The sequence below is a fragment of the Mobula birostris genome, chromosome 3 (assembly GCF_030028105.1).
Source record: "Mobula birostris isolate sMobBir1 chromosome 3, sMobBir1.hap1, whole genome shotgun sequence".
NCBI classification, from domain to species: domain Eukaryota; kingdom Metazoa; phylum Chordata; class Chondrichthyes; order Myliobatiformes; family Myliobatidae; genus Mobula; species Mobula birostris.
Window position 1 is genome coordinate 204,400,812 of NC_092372.1, and position 22,726 is coordinate 204,423,537.

The 22,726-nt window shown below is 38.3% G+C and overlaps 1 protein-coding gene across 2 annotated transcripts in view; it reads left to right on the top strand.

Moving 5' to 3' along the window:
- Nucleotides 1-22,726, top strand: part of larp4b (La ribonucleoprotein 4B) — a 100,452-nt gene that overhangs the window by 37,825 nt on the left and 39,901 nt on the right. For both annotated transcript variants that reach the window (XM_072254011.1, XM_072254013.1), the window contains exons 3-10: nt 11,581-11,716; nt 12,506-12,670; nt 14,531-14,624; nt 15,465-15,601; nt 15,683-15,786; nt 16,139-16,249; nt 17,192-17,245; nt 17,325-17,531. In XM_072254011.1, the coding sequence (XP_072110112.1) occupies nt 11,581-11,716; nt 12,506-12,670; nt 14,531-14,624; nt 15,465-15,601; nt 15,683-15,786; nt 16,139-16,249; nt 17,192-17,245; nt 17,325-17,531 (1,008 nt within the window). The remainder of the gene's footprint in view (nt 1-11,580; nt 11,717-12,505; nt 12,671-14,530; nt 14,625-15,464; nt 15,602-15,682; nt 15,787-16,138; nt 16,250-17,191; nt 17,246-17,324; nt 17,532-22,726) is intronic.

Sequence of the window (22,726 nt, forward strand, 5' to 3'; positions counted from 1 at the left end):
TGTGGCAGCAAGTTCCACAAATTCACCATCCTGGGACTGTGCCCTCTTGTCCTAGACTCCCACCATGGGAAACATCCTTACCACATCTACTCGGTCTAGGCCTTTCAACATTTGAAAGGTTTCAATGAGATTCCCCCTCATCCTTCTGAATTCCGGCGAGGACAGACCCAGAGCCATCAAACGTTCTTCGTATGATAACCCTTTCATTCCTGGAATCATCCTTGTGAACCTCCTCTGGATCCTCTCCAATGCCAGCACATCTTTTCTAAGATGAGGGGCCCAACACTGTTCACAATACTTGAGGTGAGGCCTCACCAGTGCCTTATAAAGCCTCAGCATCACATCCTTGCTCTTGTATTCTAGATGTTTTGAAATGAATGCAAACATGACATTTGCCTTCCTCACCACTGACTCAACCTGCAAGTTAGCCTTCAGGATGTTCTGCACAAGGACTCCCAAGTCCCTCTGCGTCTCATATTCCTGGATCCCCCCCCCCCCCCCCGTTTAGAAAATAGTCCGCACATTTATTTCTTTTACCAAACTGCATGATCATGCATTTTCCAACATTGTATTTCATTTGCCACTTTCTTGCCCACTCTCTTAATCTGTCTAAGTCCTTCTGCATCCTACCTGTTTCCTTAACACTACCTGCTCCTCCACTAATCTTCATATCATTTGCAAATTTGGCAACAAGGCCATCTATTCCATCATCTAAATCATTTATATACAGCATAAAAAGCGGTCCCAACACCGACCCCTGCGGAACACCGCTAGTCACTGGCAACTAACCAGAAAAGGATCCTTTTATTCCCACTCGCTGCCTCCTACCAATCAGCCAATGCTCTAACCATGTCAGTAACTTTCCTGTAATTCTGTGGGCTCTAACTTCATAAGCATCCTTATATATGGCACCTTGTCAAAGGCCTTCTGAAAGTCCAAATATACAACATCCACTGAATCCCCTTTATCTAGCCTACTTATAACTTCCTCAAAGAATTCCAGCAGGTTTTTCAGGCAGGACTTTCCCTGAAAGAAACCATGCTGACTTTGTACTATCTTGTCCTGTGTCATCAAGTACTCCACAACCTCATCTTTAACAATTGACCCTAATATCTTCCCAACCATGAGGTCAGGCTAACTGGTCTATGATTTCCTTTCTGCTGCCTTCCTCCTTTCTTAAAGAGTGGAATGACATTTGCAGTTTTCCAGTCCTCTGGCATTATGCCAGATTTTTGAAAGTTAATTTCTAATGCCACCACAATCTCTAATGCTACTTTTTTCAGAACCCTAGGGTGTAGTTCATCTGGTCCGGGTAACTTGTGTATCTTTAGGTCTTTTAGCTTTTTGAGCACCTCGCTTGTAATAGTAACTGCACCCACTTTTCTTTCCTCACACTACATCAGGCATGCTGCTAGAGTCCTTCCACAGTGAAGACTAATGCAAAATACTCAATTAGTTCATCAGCCATCTCCTTGGCCCCCTTCATTATTTCTCCTGCCTCATTTTCTAGCAGAAAATGTCCACTCTCATTTCTCCTTTATTTTAACATACTTGAAAAAGCATTTACTGTTCATTTTGATATTACTTGCTAGCTTTCATATTTCATCTTTTCCCTTCTAATGATTTTAAATTGCTCTGTAGATTTTTAAAAACTTCCCAGTCCTCTATCTTCCCACTTTGTTGCATGCTCTTTCTTTTGCTTTTACGGTAGCTTTGACTTCCCTTGTCAGCTACGGTTATACTATTTTACTATATGAGTATTTCTTCATTTTTGGAATACATGTGTCCTGCACCTTCCTCATTTTTCCCCAGAAGCGCACACCATTAGTGCTCTGTTGACATCCCTGCCAGCAGCTTCTTCCACTTTGGCCAACTCCCCTCTCATACCACTGTAATTTCCCTTACTCCACTGAAATACTGCTACATCAGACTTTTTCCCTATCAAATTTCAAGTTGAACTCAATCATATTGTGATCACTGGTTCCTAAGGGTACTTTTACCTTAAGCTCCCTAATTGCCTCCGGTTCATTACATAACACTCAATCCAGTATAGCTGATCCCCTAGTACAGCGGTCCCCAACCACTGGGCCGCGGACCGGTACCGGACCACAAAGCATGTGCTACCAGGCTGCGAGGAAACAATATGAGTCAGCTGCATCTTTCCTCATTCCCTGTCACGCATTGTTGAACTGGAACATAGGGTTGCCAACTGTCCCATATTTGCTGGGACATACCATATATTGGACTAAATTGGATTGTCCCATATGGGACCGCCCTTGTCCTGTTATTTCCCCTGCTGAGGTAGAGTGTTCCTCTGAAACCTTTTGTGCCGAAATGGCGTAAAGCGAAGAAGCAATTACCATTAATTTATATGGGAAAAATTTTCGAGCCTTCCCAGACCCAAAAAATAACTTACCAAATAACACAAAACTGAAAATAATGCTAATATATAGCAAAAGCAGGAATGATATGATAAATACACAGCCTATATAAAGTACAAATCATGTATGTACAGTGTAGTTGGGAAGATGAAGCCAAAACCGAGTTGTGTGTGTGTGGGGGGGGGGGGAATCGGCCTGTACGCGCATGCGCACATCACATATGCACACACAGGTGCCCGCACAAGCCTTCGTGGTCATGGTAGTGTTTTCTGGGGTAAACACAATTGTCCCGGGATTTGACTGCTAATTTTGTCCCTTATTTGGGAGTGAGAAAGTTGGCAATCCTAACTGTAAAAGACATGTTGAGGCGAGTTTAACATTCTTGCCCCTGCCCCCAACCCAGTCGGCCGGTCCACAAGAATATCGTCCGTATTAAACCGGTCTGCAGTGCAAAAAAGGTTGGGGACCCCTGCCCTGCCCTAGTAGGCTCCCCTGTTGGTTGCAACTAAGGCCCATCACCTGCCTGTCCTTCCTAACAGTCTGACTACACGCTATCTTTTACTTTTTTACCATCTGTCCTAACCTGAGTCTCTGCACTCCAGCTCCCACCCCCTGCCAAATTAGTTTAAGCCCTCTCCAACAGCTCTAACAAACCTGCCCGTGAGAATATTGGATCCATTCAGGTTCAGGTGCAATCCGTCACTTTTAAACAGGTTATATCTCCCCCAGAAGAGATCCCAATGATCCAAGAACCTAACCCCTGCATCAGCTTCTCAGCCACAGATTTATCTGCCAAATCATCCTGTTTCTACCCTCTTTAGTGCATGGCACAGGCAGCAATCCAAAAATTACTACCCAGGAGGACTGGCTTCTGAGCTTTTTATCTGGCTCTCTAAATTCTCTTTTCAGATCCTCATTACTTTTCCTTCCTCTGTCATTGGTACCAATATGTACCAAGACATCTGGCTGCTCCCCCTCCCTCTCCAAAATGTTGTGGATGTGATCTGAGACATCCTTGAGCCTGGCACGTGGGAGGAAACGTGCCATCTGGGTGTCCCGTTCATGTCCACAGAATCTCCTGCCTGTTCTTTGACTATTGAGTCCCCTATCTCTACTGCTCCCTTCTCTCTTTCCCTTCTGCACCACGGACCCATGCTCAGTGCCTGTAACCTGGTCACCGTGGCATTCTCCTTGGGATGTCATTCCTCACAAAATTATCCAAAGCGGTATACTTGTTTTTGAGGGGAATAGCCACAGGGTTGCTCTGCTCTAACTGCCTATTTCCATTTCTCCTGACAGTCACCCAGCTACTTGCCTCCTGCAGCTTCAGGGTGAATGCTTCCCTGTAACGTAGATAAATTTTCTCCTTGCTTTCCCGTACAAGCTGAAGGTCATCCAGTTGCTGCTCCAGATCCCTAATATGGTCTTCAAGGAGCTGCAGCTAGATGCACTTCATGCAGATGTAGTTCCCCCGGGAGACTTTGGGTCTACCAGTTCTCCAGCATCTGGCACGAAGAGCACACCACAGCCATTTAAATGGTACAGTAAGAGGGAAAAAAGATGAAAAGGAAACCTTAACAGACACTCCACACAGAGCCAATGCCTCTTTTGAGCCTAAGCCTGTCGCTTCTACTATCATCAATGGCCCTTCTGCTTAACCTTTCTGTACTTTTGTTTAGTTTGTAGAGTTCTGTTGATGGGCCCCGTACAATGGACAAATGCTCTCTTATAAATAATTGCCGCCGACCTGCGAGAAATGTCTCTTGTCCTTCAAGTTTGATTCCTAGAATACCAGTTACTGTTTCAGTTGATCAGTTTAGTTTATTCAACTCATTCTCATTGATCATTAGCATTCTGTTTTATCTTTGTTTAATCATGCACTGATAATGTAGTCCTACAATGTTTTTATTTGAAAAGTGGTTTGTTATTTAATGTTAATTTTAACGTGCAATACAACAATTTCTCTAACATTTACTTTTTTGTAAAATATTTGGAAATCTAAAATATGCTCTTTTGACTTAGTAATGCAGAATGCATAAAATAACATTTCTAAGAAACTAGAGGTCTAAGACTTGCACAGTACTATATCTAGATTACAAAAGTGGAAATTATTTGGAATGCTAACTGAGCAATGCTACAAGGCTTGAGTGACAGGGGCATATGAATCTTTAACTTGGTGTTAATTATAGCATGAGTGTTCACTAGCCTGTGTTTTTACTGGACACTTATTTTGCAGCAGATCCACCAGGGTATAGTCCAATTAGAGAGCAGTACCACAGCTGATTTCAGCTAATGCTGTTTTCACAAGACCAGGAGTTCAGGGTTTTTGCAGTGACAGCTAAGCATACCTTGCTATGTAACTAAAAAGATTGTTTGGCAGAGGTTTCGGGGGGGGGGTGGGGGTGGGGGAGAAGACTAGTTTTGTCCAAAATGTTGAAATGAACATTAAAAAGTTAAGTGAATATTGGAAGCTGAATACTGGAATGACCCTTAAAAGTATAACTGGAAATGAGGACAGGAATTAACAAGGTCAAAGTGGCAAGCTGAATGCACTACAGATTGCAAATTGAACCAGAAATACAAAGGCTGTTTGAAAAGCAGGCATGTAAGCTGGGAATCTGGGTCTTATTAGCAACAAAATCTTTTTTTTAAAAAAACACAATCAGTGCCTGGTGCAAGCTAAAAATGCTGCAAAGAAAGCTGAAGTTTTCTTGACACGTTAATTTGAACTGCAAACAAAATCCAAAAGAGTATTGGCCTATGACAGAAATACTGTCTGGTAAAGTTGAACGAGAGAATATATTTGGTTGCCTGCCAGAGATCGGCAAATTGTGCTTGCAGAGCGTAGCTCACTAGTAGTTAATGTTATGTGGAGCACATGGTAGAAGTTCCATTTTGTCAGTCTTAGTTAAAGCTAAATAACAATGTGAGGATGTTTCTTGGATATTAGTTTCTTTCTAGATCCAGTGAATTATGTGATATTTGTACAATTGATCTGGATATGAAACATGATGGGGCATCAGTTTTCTTTCATCATCCATCTGCTTCAGATTTGGGTTGCTCAATTGACTGAAAGCCAAGCTGAACATGGTCTGGTGATGATCTTGTAGACTTTTTAAGATATTGTGCTCTAAATGGAGCAGTTGTGAGAAATTAGTGTTGCAGGATTTAAAACAGTGTATGGTTACCGTACTGATGTGCAGAAAATGCTGTTATTTTGATTTCTGTATGAAATGACAAATTTAAAAATCTCCTGCTACACAGCCTGGATTTGGAATGGAGACTTGAGTATGAGTGATTACTGATTACAACAGATGTTCTGTTGCTGAATTTTAAAAATTTGTTTATTATAGGTATGTCTACATGATGATACAATGGAGTGACCTGTGTTCAATTTTGGTCCCCGTCCCTGTCTGTGTATTTGGCTCCATCTTCCTGTGCTGTTTGTGTTTCCAGGGCACTGGGACTTCCTTGTGTGTCCCAAGAAATGTTGGTTGATTGTCATGAATTGCTCCAATTGTGTAGGCGATGGATCACATCGCTAGTGTGGGGGTGGAAACGTCAGAATATTTTACTGCAAAGATTGGCATGATTTTGTGAGTAGCCATAGACTGTGGGTCAAAATAGCATCATGCTATAAGGAAATTAACCATATGGACATAAGATGGAGTCCTTCATGATTCTACTTTACACCCACAGATAGCATGTTACTCCAAAAGGATATGCTGAACCAGTATGCGTGCATCTTATTCAGCATTTGATTTGCAACATGTCTCAACCATTTTTTTTCCAAGAATGCGACAATTTTGTTAATGGAATACTTTGTATTATTAAGAACTTCATGGAGGTAAATGACTTCATTGGGGGATATTAGCTGCCATACTAACTTTTTCAGTCCATCACCTGTGAAATTTAACAGATTGCAAACTCTGGAATTCTGAAAAGGGCTGTATAGCAGCATGGTGGCATGAGAAATGGCAGGGGAGGGGGGGGTGGTATCTTCGGCCAGAAGGGAAAAAATGAGGAATGCGATCAAAATGGAATCTTCATCATTTTTCAGTGCTGTGGTGTTTTCGTCGGTGTTAAAAGGTAAGCTAATTTATGACCATGTAGTCAGCTCTACATCTAATATGCTGCAAACAGTATTTCCCAGTAAGGAGAATTAAACTGAATTGCAGCATAATTGTGCTACTAATTCAGATCATGGATGTGATTTTTTAAATAGATTATTTGTATTTTCCATACTGGCTGTTGGAAGATAGCTTGAGAGTATGACAGTTGAAGGTGTGGAGATTAAATCCTGTTCTTGTCTGAAGTTGGATGTTCAAATATATCAGTAATTCTACCACTGAGGCAGATGCTTAGGCAACAGTGAACAGAGCAGAGTTCAGTGTGCATTGATGACATATTGCAAAGTGAATTCAAATTGAATCTGCCCTGCGCATCCAAATAAAATAGAATGTTTAAAAAATGTTTATACTACTTTGGCTGCAGTGCCTATTTTTAAGTATTGGGTGAACCCAGAACAATTTCCAGCAACTGAAACAAATAGGCAAAAAATGACAAGGTTGATTTTTGCTACCCATATTTTCCTAGTCTTGGAGTATATTGGCATTTTGAAAGATGAAAGAAATGTTATTTTCTTTTTGGGATTCAGAGTTAGGGAGAAGTTGAATTTTTTCTCCCCCTGGAGTGTAGGAAAATGGAAGATTTGATAGAGGTTTCCACTGAGGTTGTATGAGTCAAGAAGTAGGGGTCATTGTTTCATTGTCATTGCTCAAGACAACGAGATTGCGGTGCTACTCTAGTCAATGCAAAAACAGATATTTACAATGCACGTGGTACAGCTTAATAAAAATGATTAACAGTCCCTATCACTTAAAAGTCATTGGAAAGCTGGAGTGCAGCAGTATTCAGCTGCACTACAGCCCTCAGGAAGAAACTGTTTTTCACTCTTGCTGTCTTGGCTAAGGTGTTTCTCTATCTTCTACCAGATGGCAGGAGATTGAACAATGTCCAGGATGGGATGGGTCTTTAATAGACTTAGGAGCACGGTTAGGACAGAGTTGTGGATTGTCCCCGGGTCCGGTAGTGGAGTTCAAATGATGTAGTGATCCATCCTGAAAGGCTGAGAGTGAAAGGTGAAATATTTAAAAGGAACAAAGGGGAGTTTCACTCAGGGCGGTATGAGTGGAATGAGCTGACAGCAGATGTGGATGCGGGTTGGAATGTAACAGTTCTGAAATTTGAATAGGTGCATGAGGGGGTGGAGAGCTATGGTTGATGGGACTAGACGGCATAAGTTTGTCACAGGCTGGATAGGCTGAAAAGCCTGTTTCTTTGCTGTATTGAAGTATTCATCCAGCTCTATCCCTAGTACTAGAAAAATGAACTACATTTACTGGCTCTTCAAAAGTTACAAATCATTGTTAACTGGAAAACTCAATAGTTATGGAGATAGTCATAATACATATCTTGTTTATGTGAGGAACCAAAAGATTGTCAGAAATCTTGCAAGGGAAAGATGGTTTGTCTGAGGTACAGAAGCTATGTGTGCATGGAAGTCATTGTGGTTAATGAGGGAGTAATTCAAATAGGGCAATTGGAGAGGTGTAAGGTGACCATGATTATTAATCCTCAGACGTGATGCCCCACTTAAGTATGTATTTGAGCAATTTTGATTGCATGTATTGTGCAGAATTCTATAACTTGTCACAAGGATATTATTAAAATAAATTAATGAGACAAACACAAATGTTGTCAAAAACCAAAATTCAACCTTTTTGGATAAATTTAAGTGTTTTATTGGAACAAATTATTGGAATTCAACTTCCACATAACCCTATATTATTTTTATTAGGTGACATTGAAGGGATAAAACTGAAACTTAAATTGAATAAATACCAGAAAGAAGTTATAAAAATTGTGTTGGCAGTAGCTGAAAAGGCTCTTGCAGTTACTTGGAAATTGGATTCGTATTTAAGTATGGATCGTTGGAATAATGACATTTTTAGTTGTATTCCACTTGAAAAAATTACTTATAATTTAAGAAATAAATATGATACATTTTTGAATACTTGGTGCCCTTAAATTTCCAAAAGATAGGATTGTATATATAGGTGCTCCGATGATAAAGATGTTGGTCCTTTGGGGAAAGACACAAATACATAAACTTATTTCGAATCCCATAGAGCATGTGGAGACCTTCCAATATCCAGGCAGTCTTTCTTTCTTTTTTCCTTTTTTCCTTTTCCTTTCTTTTAGGTAGGGGTATGTATCGGAGGGGAAGGGTTAAAGGGAGGGGGGAGGGTAGATATTATTCCATGTAATCAAGTTTGAAAATCGAATAAAAACATTATTTTAAAAAAAACCTTTCTGAAGCAGCCTGTTTGGAGTTCTCACTCAATGAGACTGTATTCTTTATTGATACCTAATCCCATCTTTGATTTGGTTAAATTTATAAATGACAGGGTCGGCACAGTAGCTTAATGGTTAGCACAGAACTTCAATTCTCTCCGCTGCCTGGAATGAGTTGTCTACCCTCCCTGTGACCTGGGTTTCCTCCAGGTGCTCTGGTTTCCTCAGTCATTATTAATTGTCCCATGTTTAGGCAAGGATTAAATTGGAGGATTGCAGGATCACTAGAAGGGCCTATCCTGTGCTGCAGCTCAAATAATTTTTTAAAAATTGCTTTGTGTATTTTTATATGGAAGACTATTTGTACATACTGCTGCAGCTGAAGTCTGGCAGGAACACTGGCTCTAGAAGATTCAGGGAGTCTTGAAAATGCTGATGTAGAGATTTACTTACAGATTATCATAGGCTGGTGCTGATTTTATAAGAAATAGACAAATTAAATCAGTACATAAAATTGAAATGTCCATATAGATCCCTTCTGGCTGGGGGTGGATAGGGAGAAGAGAGAACATTAAGGGTGGGGGGGGGAATGTAGATTTGAGGGATGAAATAGAAAGAATATATTTAATCCCAGATGTTTTTCAATTGACTGGTGACTAATGCAGGTGCACTTTTTATTAAAATTATGAGTAAGCCCTTGAGATGCTGTGGCTGAATGATATGCACAACTAGTAAATAGGAATAGGTGTGAAATGTTAAAAAGAATGTTGTAAGATTAGCAGGTCAGACAGTGTTTGAGAATAAATCTCAGATTTTTAAAAAAAAAAACACCATCAGAATTGGTTAACTTTCATCTGATGGGCCACATAGTCTTGTGCAATAAATTATGGGTTTTAAATTCGATTGGCAGATGAGTTAACTTTTGCTGTTCTAGTTTACTCGGGCCTTCTACTGTGTTTGGTCTAAGGTTGGATGATTTAAACTTTTTTTGGCCCCCGAGCTAATAGTCACTATTTTTACCTTATGGGGTTGGGTTGATTTCAAAGTGATAAGAATTGCATTTTTGTAGACTGTCCAGGTGCTTGAAGAAATATTAACTAAAATTTAAATCTGATCATGTGATGGTTAATTTTACAATTGTCCAGGTGCTGATGAGGCCACACCTGAGTGTACAGTTTTGTTCCCATTTAGAAGAATGAGAGGTAATATTGAAAGTAAAGAACTTCAGGAGGCATGGCAGGGTAGATGCTGGGATTTTTCCACGTGAAAATTTCAAATAAGGGGACAAAGTAACATGATGAATTTGTCATTTAAGATTGCGATACATACGAAGTTTGGTATTCTTTACTCCAGAAGGAGAGTAGAAGCTAGATTATTGTGGGTAATTAAGAGGGAAGCAGATGTTTTTGAAAGTTCAGGAAATAGAGAACCATTGGCAATTGGTACAGAGGAGATGATCTGGAGCAGATCAGGCAGACATAATGAAAATGCATGGCAAGTGGCTTACTCATGCTGGTACTTTGTGTTGAGTTGAAATGTACTTTGTATCTAATAGTTGAAATATTGTTTACAGATGTGTTCACTGAATGATGCACCAAGTTGGCCTGTGGCATCTGTTGCCAAATGCTCTTATTTTGTATTACATTGTTTTCTGTGATCTGCTTTCCAGTTTCATGCTTAATTTAGTAGAAATTTACTTACTGTAACTTGTGTTTATGTTGGTTTTCAAGAAGTGCAAAATACAGTCGGCCCTCCTTATCAGTGGGAGATTGGTTCCGGTACCATCACCCCCCCCCCCCCACAGATACTAAAAAACATGGATGCTCAAGTCCCTTATTTAACCTCTCCAGTGTGGTGGTCTTTAGGATCCAACGGAACGCCGTACCTTATTTAACCTCTCCAGTGCGGTGGTCTTTAGAACCCAGTGGAACCCCATACCTTATTTAACCTGTCTCAGTGTGGTGGACTTTAGGACCCAGTGCAGCTCTGAATCCGCAGTGTTTCTGTTCACGAAAATAATCTCAATCACAATTGAAAATAAAGTGGAAGTGATAAAGCGATCGGAGAGAGGTGAAATGCCGTTGGTCATTGGAAAAGCGTTAGGCTACAGTCGGTCAACAATCGGAACAATTTTAATGGAACATGTGAAAGGCCCTGCCTCGATGAAAGCTATAATTATTACTAAGCAACACGGTTGTTTACTTATTGAAATACATACATTTCTTAAGTGTTTTATATTCATAGAAAGGTAAAATAAATAAATACTAAGACAAATGTTTGACTAACTGACGCTAAATAATACGGATGTACCTGTTCTGACTTAAAGACGGACTCAGGAACGGAACTTGTTCATAACTCGGGGACAGCCTGTACTTTTAAATCATCTCTGGATTATTTATAATACCTAATACAACATAAATGCTATGTAAATAGTTGTTATACTGTATTGTTTAGGGAATAATGACAAGAAAAAATAGTCTGTACATGCTCACACGAGTGCTGGAGAGGGAACTTCCGGGTTTTCCCGATCCGCGGTTGGCTGAATCGGTGCATGCGGAACCCACGGATAAGGAGGGGTGACTGTATACTTTTAGATTTGTAGTGCTCAAGTTTAGCTTGAGATTTCATTGTAATGACCAAGTTGGATCTTCCTCAACCCAGGTTTGCTGTTTGGAGTACCTGTTTGCATTTTCCATGTTGTGCTTCTTGGAAATCCCAGTTCTTGCTAAGTATTCAACCAAGTTTTTGGTCGCCTCTCCAAGTTTTGGTGTGTATATCTTAACTTGATGTTTTCTACCTCAAGTATGAAGAATAAAATACAAAATAAATTGTGTTTTGACAGGAGTCTGTGAAGGTTTCAGAGTTGAATCCTAATGCCAAAGTATGGGCAAATCATGTGCTAGAACTGGATGCTGCTGCGAACAATGCCTGTGAAGTTTGGGAAGAGCAACTGGGGGCTCCCGAGGCTTGCCCAGAAGGTATGGAATGCTCGAGTTCAAGGCTCATCTGTTAGTACCTCTACACATACCTAGCTGCTATCTTTTAGCACTAAAGCGCGCCACATTTAATTTGTCGTGTTTGCAGCCAGTTTTGGCAGAGCAAAAATATTATGTACAAATTTTAGGAATTCTGAAACCATTGGGATTGTCTTCATTTCCGCCATTCCCGCACCTGTCTCCCTTTATCCTCATCCTTCATCAGTTACCCAAAAACGGCTGACCTCAAACTCAACTTGTCCAACTGTATGTCCTCTTCTATTCAAGACACCTCTTGCACCCAAAGACACCAGCATGGCCTTTATACCCTTCCTTTATAAAGAATTCTGTGGGTCAGTCTCATAAAACTTCTGAATTGCTTCCAAGATATTAACACCCTTCAGATATGTTGACTGTAACTGCACTGGTCCTTCAGATATCTCATCATTGTTGTACATAAGTGTAACCTCTATATTAATTCCCTGAGCAATAAGAAATTATTTTTAGCTTTACTTGCAAATTTCCTTTAACAAATTGTGCACTGATCAGCTCGTGCTGAAACTCCTCAATTCTTGAGCTCTGTAATCTCTCTCCATTTAGGTGTTTACAGAACAGTGGAATTAAATAGATAGTTCTTCAGAGCAATTGTGCCCAAAATATCACCAATGACGCACAATCTGGTAAAACGTTGAGCATTTTGGAAAGATGTTCTGGGGTTCAGGAGCCAGAATTGCTTTTGTTTTTGTAAGTTAAGAAAACGTTGTCTTTTCAATATCATATTCCATTTTACAGGATTTGAAAACAATGGTGATGCTGGCAAATCATTTCAGAGTCCATCACAGGAGTCCTCTCTGACTGTTCCTTCCTCTGAACAAACTGATCTGGATGCTGTTACACTGCAGTGCTCAGAACCTTATTACTCGGAGTATGATGTTATGCATGGAACCAGACAAACAGGTAACAAAAGACACTGCAGTTTCATTATAATCAACTTGATTCTCCTGAATTAATTGCTTTTAAGATAAATTTCCACTTATGTGTTTTCCATTATCCTTTTTTTTTTTGGGGAGAAAGAGCTGCAATCCGTATTCAGTTCTGATCTTTTCCGTTTTATTGGCTCTGGACTTCCAAATTTCCAAGCCTGTTTTGGCTTGGTTTTTACTTTGAAAACATAGTAAATGCATTGATCTCATTGTCTAAAGTTATTTTGTGCTATTCATGTACACAATGTAGTTTTGTTTGAGCAAACTGGATGGGCCAAATGGCCTGATTCTGCTCCTATATTTTATGGTCTGATGGAATTGCATTCTTACCAGATTGCAGTTCAAATTAAAACCTACAAGTTTTTGTGTTGGCACATTTGGCTGAATGAAATACAGCTGTATTTCAATGTTTGGAACTGTTTCAACTCCTCCTGATACTTCAGATTGTTAATCTAGTAATTTGTTTTTATTTTATTGATTTTATTTAGAGACACAGCACAGATTAGGCACTTCAGGCCATTTGAACCACACCACCTAACAGACCCTGATTTAACCCTAGCCTAATCACAGGACAATGTACAATAACCAGTTAAACTAATTAACTGGTATAATCTTTGGATTGAGAAGAAATCAGAGCACCCAGAGAAAATCCACACATTCCATAGGGGAACTCCTTGAACAATGCTGGAATTGAACCTTTGAACTCTGTGCTGAGCTGTAATGGATACTGAATAAATGAGAAATAAAAGCCATTAGGCCCTTTTTGTCCCTAGTCTGCTGTTCATCAACATCGTTGATCTTTTACTTAACCACACTTAATCTCATATCCCTTGATTCCCTTAATGTCTGCAAACCTGTAAGTATTAGACAGACAAATAGCTACTGACCTGACTCCTCAAAGGAAAAAAAAACCTTGGGCGAATGTGCCGACTTAGCATGGGCCATAATGGCCAGCCCTTATTTTGGATTGATGGCCTTCATTTTAGTCGCATAATTCTGCATCTAACCTCTCCAGTGCCGTGAGAATTTTCTGCAGAAAAATTCTTATTGTTCAAAATGCAAAAGTACACAAGTCCCATTCTGTTTAATCTTTGTACTACAAGGGTGACATCCTTGAAATTATAAATCTTCTCTGTAGTATGCTCCCTAAAGGATATGTAATCAATAGACAGTGAGACCAGACCTGTACATTATTCCAGATGTACACTTTTCAGGAACTTGTATAATTGGAAAAAGGCATATCTACTTAATACATTGTTTGTCTTCTGTTATGAGGTGGCACCGTAACATAGTAGTTCGCACAACACGTTATCATACCAGCGACCCAGGTTCAATTCCTGCTGCAGTCTGTAAGGAGTTTGTGTGCTCTCCCTGTAACCGTGTGGGTTTCCTCTGGGTGCTCTGGTTTCCTCCCACAGTCCAAAGATGTACCAGTTAGTAGGTTAATTGGTCATTATAAATTGTCCCATGATTAGGCTAAGGTTAAATAGGTGGGTTGCTGGGTGGTGCAGCTTGAAGGACCATAAGTGCATATTCCTCACTGTGTCTCAATAAGTAAATTGTGCGCTTGTTGACATGTTAACTTTTCCTCTAATGGCTAATGCAAAATATCATGCAGTAGTCTGCTGGTCAGTTAGTAAGAGTCTTTTTTAGATAATACACTTCCCTTTTTGTTCAGAGCTATATGCTCGAAGGAATCGCTAATGTTCGATAGAAGATTAAACTCGCTCCACTTTATCTATGTAAGCTTTGCATTGGTGTGATTCTGAATTATTAAAATTTACTAGATATCATGTACATATCTGCTAATGTACCAGCTTTTAATGCCTTGTAGGAGGAGGAGATCAAACTCTGTTAGAAGCTCAGACAGTTGGTCAAGAAGACCTGAGGGAATTGCTGAAAAAGACTCTGGAGTTTTGTTTGTCTCGGTGAGTCCTTAATAGTAGCTTTTCAATGTTTCGACTAAAGGATTTCATGTTCACTGTGTTTACCTCTGTACCTTTTTAAAAAAAAAAAAATATTTGGATAATGCTGAATTCTACAGACAATTTTTTTCTTGGACTGGATAGTTTTCTTATCAAATTAGGAATACAATTACTTCAAACCCACCACACCCAGTAAGATGTGGCTTTCAGTATCTGTAAAGGTCTGCAGAAGTTCTATATTCAAAGCTTCAATTAATATTCTGTGCTCAAAGCAATTATCAGCTATCTGCATATGTTCAATGTCTTTCATTGAATGGGACAAATAGCAGTGAATATATTCAAACCAAAGAATACTCCTATCAATCAACCCTGGCCTCTTAAGTTTGCCCTTTCTCCTCAGGTGTGCTAATTGCTTTTGAAACGAGTAAGTTACGCAGTTTTAAATGTGTGTGAAAGAGTGTTGAAATAACTCGTATGAAGAGCAGAGTTGATAAGCTAATGGGTCTAGCAAACTGACAAAAGAATTTCTTTTTGCTTCAATAAGTGGCAAAGGTTGGAATGTACCGATGGGGGAAAATAGTGGAAGCAGATTGAAACATAGTATTGAAAGGGAAGCTAGCTCAGTAACTGAAAGGAAGGAATCTACAATGCTGTGAGGAATGGATCTGGTGACCAGGTTGTTGGACAGCCCTTGAACCCTTGTATAAAACTATAGTGAGCTTGGTGGGAGAACTTTCAAGTTGTAGCCATTTTACTTCTGTGAGATTTTCTTAAGTTTAATATGTGAATATTGAAATGGGAACAAATTTACTGGTTTTCATAATGAATTATTATTTTCTACAGTGAAAATCTGGCCACTGACATGTACCTAGTATCCCAAATGGATAGTGATCAATATGTGCCAATACTGACTGTAGCAAATCTTGATCATGTGAAGAAACTGAGCACAGATGTGGACCTAATTATTGAAGTTTTGAGATGTAAGTATTGCTTTATTAAGAAGTTTTGAAAAACAAAAAAAATTGAAGAGTTGTTACTGAAGATGTATGTGATTCTTTTAGCATTGCCTTTGGTCCAAGTCGATGAGAAGGGAGAGAAGGTCAGGCCAAATCAAAATCGCTGCATCGTTATTTTACGAGAAGTACCAGAGTCGACACCTATTGAGGTAAGAGCAGGGTTCCATCAGAATTTAACAACTACAAATCTTCAAACAATTGAAAATAGGGTAAGGAGTCTAAAACTGCATAATGTACAGACGGGATTAGTTTTAGATAGACCAGGTCCACAGGTTAAAGCCCTGAATTGGAGCAGGGCCAACTTTTAGTGATTAGGTGGAAAATGTACGTTCATCTCCCTAGAATTAGGTAAAATAAGTATTTACCATTTTTATGAAATACTTGAGCAATAGTAACATCCTATTTGCATATTTAGAATTTAGTTTTTGAACAGAAATCCAAGCAGGTAGCTAGTTTGCATGGAATAGTTTGATAACCAGCTATCTGCTTTTCTCCCTCCAGGAAGTCGAAGCACTCTTTAAAGGAGAAAATTTCCCAAAATTCATGAGTTGTGAATTTGCTTACAATGACAATTGGTTTATTACCTTTGAATCAGAAGCTGATGCACAACAGGTAAAATCAAATTTGCAATGAGAATTTTTAGATTTGTCAGTTGCAAAATTATTCTTTGTATGATGGTCTGGGAGTTGCTATGGCCTTAAAATAGTTTTGTATCTAAGCCGATGCACATTGCACATGACCTTTACTACTTGACCTTTGTTTAAAGTGGGCCCAGATTGAAAGCCTGATTGGTAACTTTTAAGTATTGTGTAGCCTGTGTCTGATTTGGTTTGTTCCATAGATGTGATTTTGCACTAATCCAAAGAAGCTGCAGCTAAAAGGCAATGCCAAATTGGTGCAGTAGGGGGCGACGTGGGCCTGAGATTGAAGAGCACTGTGGTTGCCAATGATTGATTGTTAGTACAGGATGGTTGAAATGGATGGTCTTTAATTTATCGGGTGTAATTTTTGATGACAAAGGGGGAACTAAATGGCAAACTTTGTTATTAAAGCAGTAACTATTATTTTGAAGATTTTTGCAAATTAAACTCATTGAAACATGCAGGTTAAAACTCTAAGCAGATCATTGAGGTTGATCATTTTTCAGTAGAAATTGTGTGTTTTTTAAAAAATTATGCTGCTTGTTGAATCCCTTTCCTTTTAAGGAGACCTAGATTTCACTCACATCTTCAAAGGAAATGTATATGTTGTTTAATTGTTTCCTGCTGATTTGTGATTATATTTGAAAGGGAATACTTATTTATTTAGCCTTGACCATTAGAGGATTTGATATCTATACTTTCAGCAGTGTATGTTTACTATAGTATTTGCTATACTGTCAGCTTTCATTTCTAAATAGAAAGCCACTTGAAATTGCCACCGCGTGGAATAGTATTCTTGTCCTTAACTGAGCATGCACTGTCAACTGAAAAATTTAGTTCTTCATCTTGAACATCAATCCTATATCCTTATAAGGAGTAACTATCTGTGTTCTGACCTGTTTATTTTGGTCAGGCGTACAGATACCTTCGAGAAGAAGTAAAAACCTTTCAAGGGAAGCCCATCAAGGTAAGTGTTTCATATTCACTTAATTTTCTCTTGTCAGTAATACGAAATATGCCCTTGACTTTGGACCTTTATTTTGTAGGCAAGGATAAAAGCAAAGCCAATGGCTATCAACACTTTTCTACCAAAGAATGGTTACAGACCTCTTGACATGAACCTATACACTCAGCAGAGGTACACATCATTTTATGTGCCTCCTATCTACAGCCCTCAGCAGCAGTTTCCACTTTACAGCCTTCTTGCTCCACAGTCTTGGTCTACAACCCACAGCTACCTGGAACCAACACTGGTAAGCATGATCCATTTGGAAACTCCTAAAGTATGTGCATGCTATTTGAATTACTGATCATTTGGAATTTGTTTGAAAGTTATTTTGGTTTTACAGAAGTATTTTCACTCCTTGCTTGGCTTTTACAAACTTCATTAATATTATGTAATAGTCAGAAACAGTTTGGATCCCTTAGAATTTCTGTAGGAAGCAAAGGCATGTGCTCGGTTTTCTTTTTCAGAACCAGTCATTTGTCAGTGGTCAGTACTGTGCTTTTTGACTTTGCATTTGAGAGAAAATGATTTTTCCTCATTTTGTAAAAAATCCCCCAAGCTGTTCGGCAGCTTCATTTCACTTCTATTTCATTTTCTCTCATTGGGTGTGGGACAATTGAAATAAGTTCAGGAGTGAAAGTGGCTGGCATTTCTTGGGATAGAAAGTAGCTCCAGTTCCCCTAATTTTTGGCTATTGGCTGTGTCCTTTGCCAGCTGTGTAGAACATTAAATAAGCTTCCAAAGATAGGAACATAAAATTAGTGGCAATCTGACACCTTGATTATGCCCTGCCAATCATCTGCCTGAGCTCCATTTTCCTGCATTTTCCCCATATCGCTTACTCCAAAAATCTATAGATGTTTTGAATGAACCCAGTGAGCTTAGATGGAAGATATCAAAATTCATCCATGCTCTGAGACCCGTTATCAATGACTCATCCCTGCCACTGTCGTCCTCATCCACACTTTTAAGCTCTCAAGAATTTTGTAACTTTCAATGACATTGCCTCTCAACCTCCTAAATATAGGCTCAGCCCGTCTCTCTTTGTACAGTACTTGTATGTTTATATATTGTTTGGAGTATGGAAATCAAAATTGGTGTTCCAGGGAAGTCTCACGACAGCCCAGTGTGATCACAGCAAAATGTATCTCAAGTCTTGTAGCAAAGCAAGTTACCTTTTTTCTTTCTTTTCAAATCTTTTTATTGCATTATAATCAGTTAAATGAACATATCAATAATGATAGTAACAAGAGAACAGGATTGCAATAATAGCAATCATATATACAAAAGTAAGTTCCAAATATCATACCCAGACAGGTCCTCCCGATCTCTTGTTAATTGAAACTGGAAAAAAAGTTCAAAAGATTTGTTCAAGAAAAGAAACCAAAAAAAAAACCACCAAAAACCCCTAAACTAAATGGGGGACTGGGCTGCCATAATTTGTCAATTATAATTATTCTGTCCTTGACTCCGTTCCTCCTTCCATAAACAATTAAATATTAGGAAAAAGGACTTAAAAAGAAAATCAACAAGTCATATGTATGGAAATATTGAATAAAGGTCTCCCAAGTTTCCTCGAATTTAATCGAGGAATTAACCGTGCTACTCCTGATTTTTTTTTCTAGGTTTAAACAAGCTATAGTTTGAGAAAACCGTTGAGGTGTAGGGGGATCAAAATCTTTCCATTTAAATAAAATGGATCTTCTGGCCATCAGCATAACAAAATGCTATCAAACGGCAGGCTGAAGATGGTAAATAATTATAATCAATCATTGGTAATCCAAAAATTGCAATACTAGGATGAAGTTGTAAATGAATATGTAAAACTGCTGAAACAATATCAAAGATGTCTTTCCGGTATTTTTTCGAAAGAGGGCAGGACCAAAGTATATTTAGGTTATGAAGACACGCAGTCCTCTTTTATTGTCATTGAATAATGCATGCAGAGTTACATCTGTCACACATAGGGTTTATATGGGAATAAAAACGGGCTAGTTTATCTTTTGACATATACGTTCTATGAACCACTTTAAATTGTATTAAAGTATGTCAAGCACACATTGAAGAAGTATTAACTAATTTAAGAATCTTTTCCCATTCTTCTATGGATATATTTACTTGAAGTTCTCGTTCCCATTCATTCTTTATTTTATCAGATACTCCTGAAGGGATTTTCATGATCAAGTCATAGATGGTTGTTATTACGCTCTTTTGTAAGGGATTTAAACTTAAAATTTTTTCTGTAATATCAGTTTGATGTGACATCGGAAAGGTAGGCAAAGTAACACTCAAAGAATTTCTAATCTGTAGATATCTAAAAAAAAGTGCGATCCAAGTAAATGTATTTATTAGATAACTGTTCAAAAAACATAAGACAGTTATCTGTAAATAAATCATGAAGACAGTTTATTCCAGCAACACACATCAAAGTTGCTGGTGAACGCAGCAGGCCAGGCAGCATCTCTAGGAAGCGGTACAGTCAACATTTTGGACCGAGACCCTTTGTCAGGACTAACTGAAGGAAGAGCTAGTAAGAGATTTGAAAGGGGGAGGGGGAGATCCAAAATGATAGGAGAAGACAGGAGGGGGGATGGAGCCAAGAGCTGGATAGGTGATTGGCAAAAGGGATACGAGAGGATCATGGGACACGAGGCCCAGGGAGAAGGAAAGGGGGGGACCCAGAGGGTGGGCAAGGGGTATAGTTAGAGGGAGAAAAAGAGGAGAGAGCGAAAGAATGTGTGTATATAAATAACGGATGGGGTACGAGGGGGAGGTGGGGCCTAGCAGAAGTTAGAGAAGTCGATGTTCATGCCATCAGGTTGGAGGCTACCCAGACGGAATATAAGGTGTTGTTCCTCCAACCTGAGTGTGGCTTCATCTTTACAGTAGAGGAGGCCGTGGATAGACATATCAGAATGGGAATGGGATGTGGAATTAAAATGTGTGGTTTATTCCTTTCGTTTTCCAAAAAAGAAAGGCTTGATCAATTCTGGATGGTTGAAAAAAAAATGGGGCTGGAAAGGGTAAATTTATTGGAATCAAAGAATTTATGAAATTGGAACCATGTTCGTATTGTATGTTTAATTATTGAGTTAGTAATTTGTTCAATTAGTAAATGCAAAGGGGAGCGAAGCCCCTATGATAGATGCCAATGAAAACCCTGGCACAGACTCTCATTCAAGATTCAACCATCTTGAACTTTGGGTTTTATCTAATTCTTGGGGTCCAAAACGATATTAATTGCCCAATAGTAAAATCTAAAGTTCGGCATCGCCAAACCACCATCCTTCTTGGATTTCTGTGAATATTTCTTACTCAACCTAGGATTTTTACTCTGCCATATATATGAAGAAATTTTACAATCAATAATATCAAAAAAGGATCTAGGAATAAAAATTGGTACTACCTGAAATAAATAAAGAAACTTAGGTAGAACTATTATCTTAATTGCATTGATTTGACCAAGTAATGATAAGGACTTTGAAGACCATTTAATTAATTGTTTAATATGATCGATTAAAGGTTTAAAAAAAAATTAGCCTTGAATAGGTCTTGATGTTTCTTGGTAATTTTAACCCCGAAATACATAAAATATTCTGTAGCCAATCTAAATGGAAAATTTCTGTAAATTAAAGTTTGCGTATTTAATGGGAATAACTCTTATCAAAATTTAATTTATAACCAGAAAAGCTACTAAATTGAGCAAGTAATGATATTACTGAAGGAAGGGATTTCTCTGGATTAGAAATGTATAATAACAAGTCATCTGCTTATAGTGATACCTTATGTGTTTCATTGCCCCGAATAATGCCAAATATATTTGGTGAGTCTCGAAAAACAATTGCCAAGGGTTCTAAGCAATGTCAAATAGTAAAGGGCTTAAAGGACAGCCTTGCCTAGTACCACAAAAAAGCCTTAAAAAAAGGAGAGGTCTCTGATTATTCGTAACTACAGAGGCCAAAGGTGTATGATATATCAATTTAATCCAGGATGTAAACACTGGACAAAAATTAAATTTCTTGTGTATTAAACAAATATTTCCATTCAATTCTGTCAGATGCCTTCTCAGCATCCAATGAAATAATACATTCTGAGATTTTAGGTGAGGAAGTATATATGATTTTTAATAAATCCTGTCTGATCTTTGAAACAATTTTGGGCAACATGTTTTCCAATCTAATTACCATTTATTTTAGAAAGAATTTTAAAATCTACATTCAACAAAGATATTGGTCTGCATGAAGCACATGCAGTAGGGTCTTCATCTTTTTTAAGAATTAAGGAAATGGTTGCTTCATGGAAGAATTGTGGTAGTTTACCTACCAATAAGGCATCTTTAAAAATTCTACTTGACCAAGGACAGAGTGAGTCGGAAAAACATTTATATAAAAAAAAAATTCTACTGTAAATCCATCCATACCAGGAGCTTTACCGGAGTTCATTAAAGAAATTGCTTTCTGTATTTCTTCCTCCATAATCAGTGTATCTAATAGTATTCATTCATCAGATGACAGTTTGGGAATATTCAATTTCCCTAAGAATTCATGCATTGTAGTAGTATCGTCAGGGAATTCTGACTGATATAAAGAGGTATAGAATTCTTGAAAAGATTTATTAAGCTCATCATGGTCAACCGTAAAATTGCCATTCTGTTTACAAACTTCAATAATCTGATGTTTAACCGAAACAGCTTTCAATTGATTGGCCAATAATTTCCCTAATTTATCACCATGTATATAAAATGGAGATTTAATTTTAAGTAACTGGTTTTCAATAGGAGATGTTAATAACAAACTATGTTACATCTGAAGTTCAACTCTCTTTTTATAAAGCTCCAAATTGGGAGTAACTGAATATTCTTGATCAATTTCTTTAATCTTATCAACCAATATACAGATTTCATTATTGGTTTGCTTTTTTAATCCAGCAGAGTATGAAATAATTTGTTCACGAATATATGCTTTAAAAGTTTCCCATAATGTCCCATTGGAAATTCCTTCAGTAAAGTTAGTTGAAAAGAAAAAAACGATCTGTTCTTTAATGAAATGAACAAACTTGAAGTCTTGAAGTAAGATCGAGGTGAACCGCCATTGTTTAGTTCTAAAACTTCAGCTAATTTAATTGATAAATTCAAAGGTGCATGATCAGAAATAGCAATTGCATCATAGTCACAAGCAGTGACAGATGGTACTAATCGGGAGTCAATAAAAAAGTAATCAATTCTAGAATAATTATGATATACATGAGAGAAAAAGAGAACTCTTTATCATTAGGATGTAAGAGCCGCCAAATGTCTGATATTCCAGAGTCCACTAAAAAAGAATTAATAAGAAATGCAGATTTATTTGGTAGGATTTGTTTAACTGAAGACCTATCCATCAAAGGATTTAAACAACAATTAAAGTCTCCACCCATTATCAACTTATATTCATTTAAGTTAGG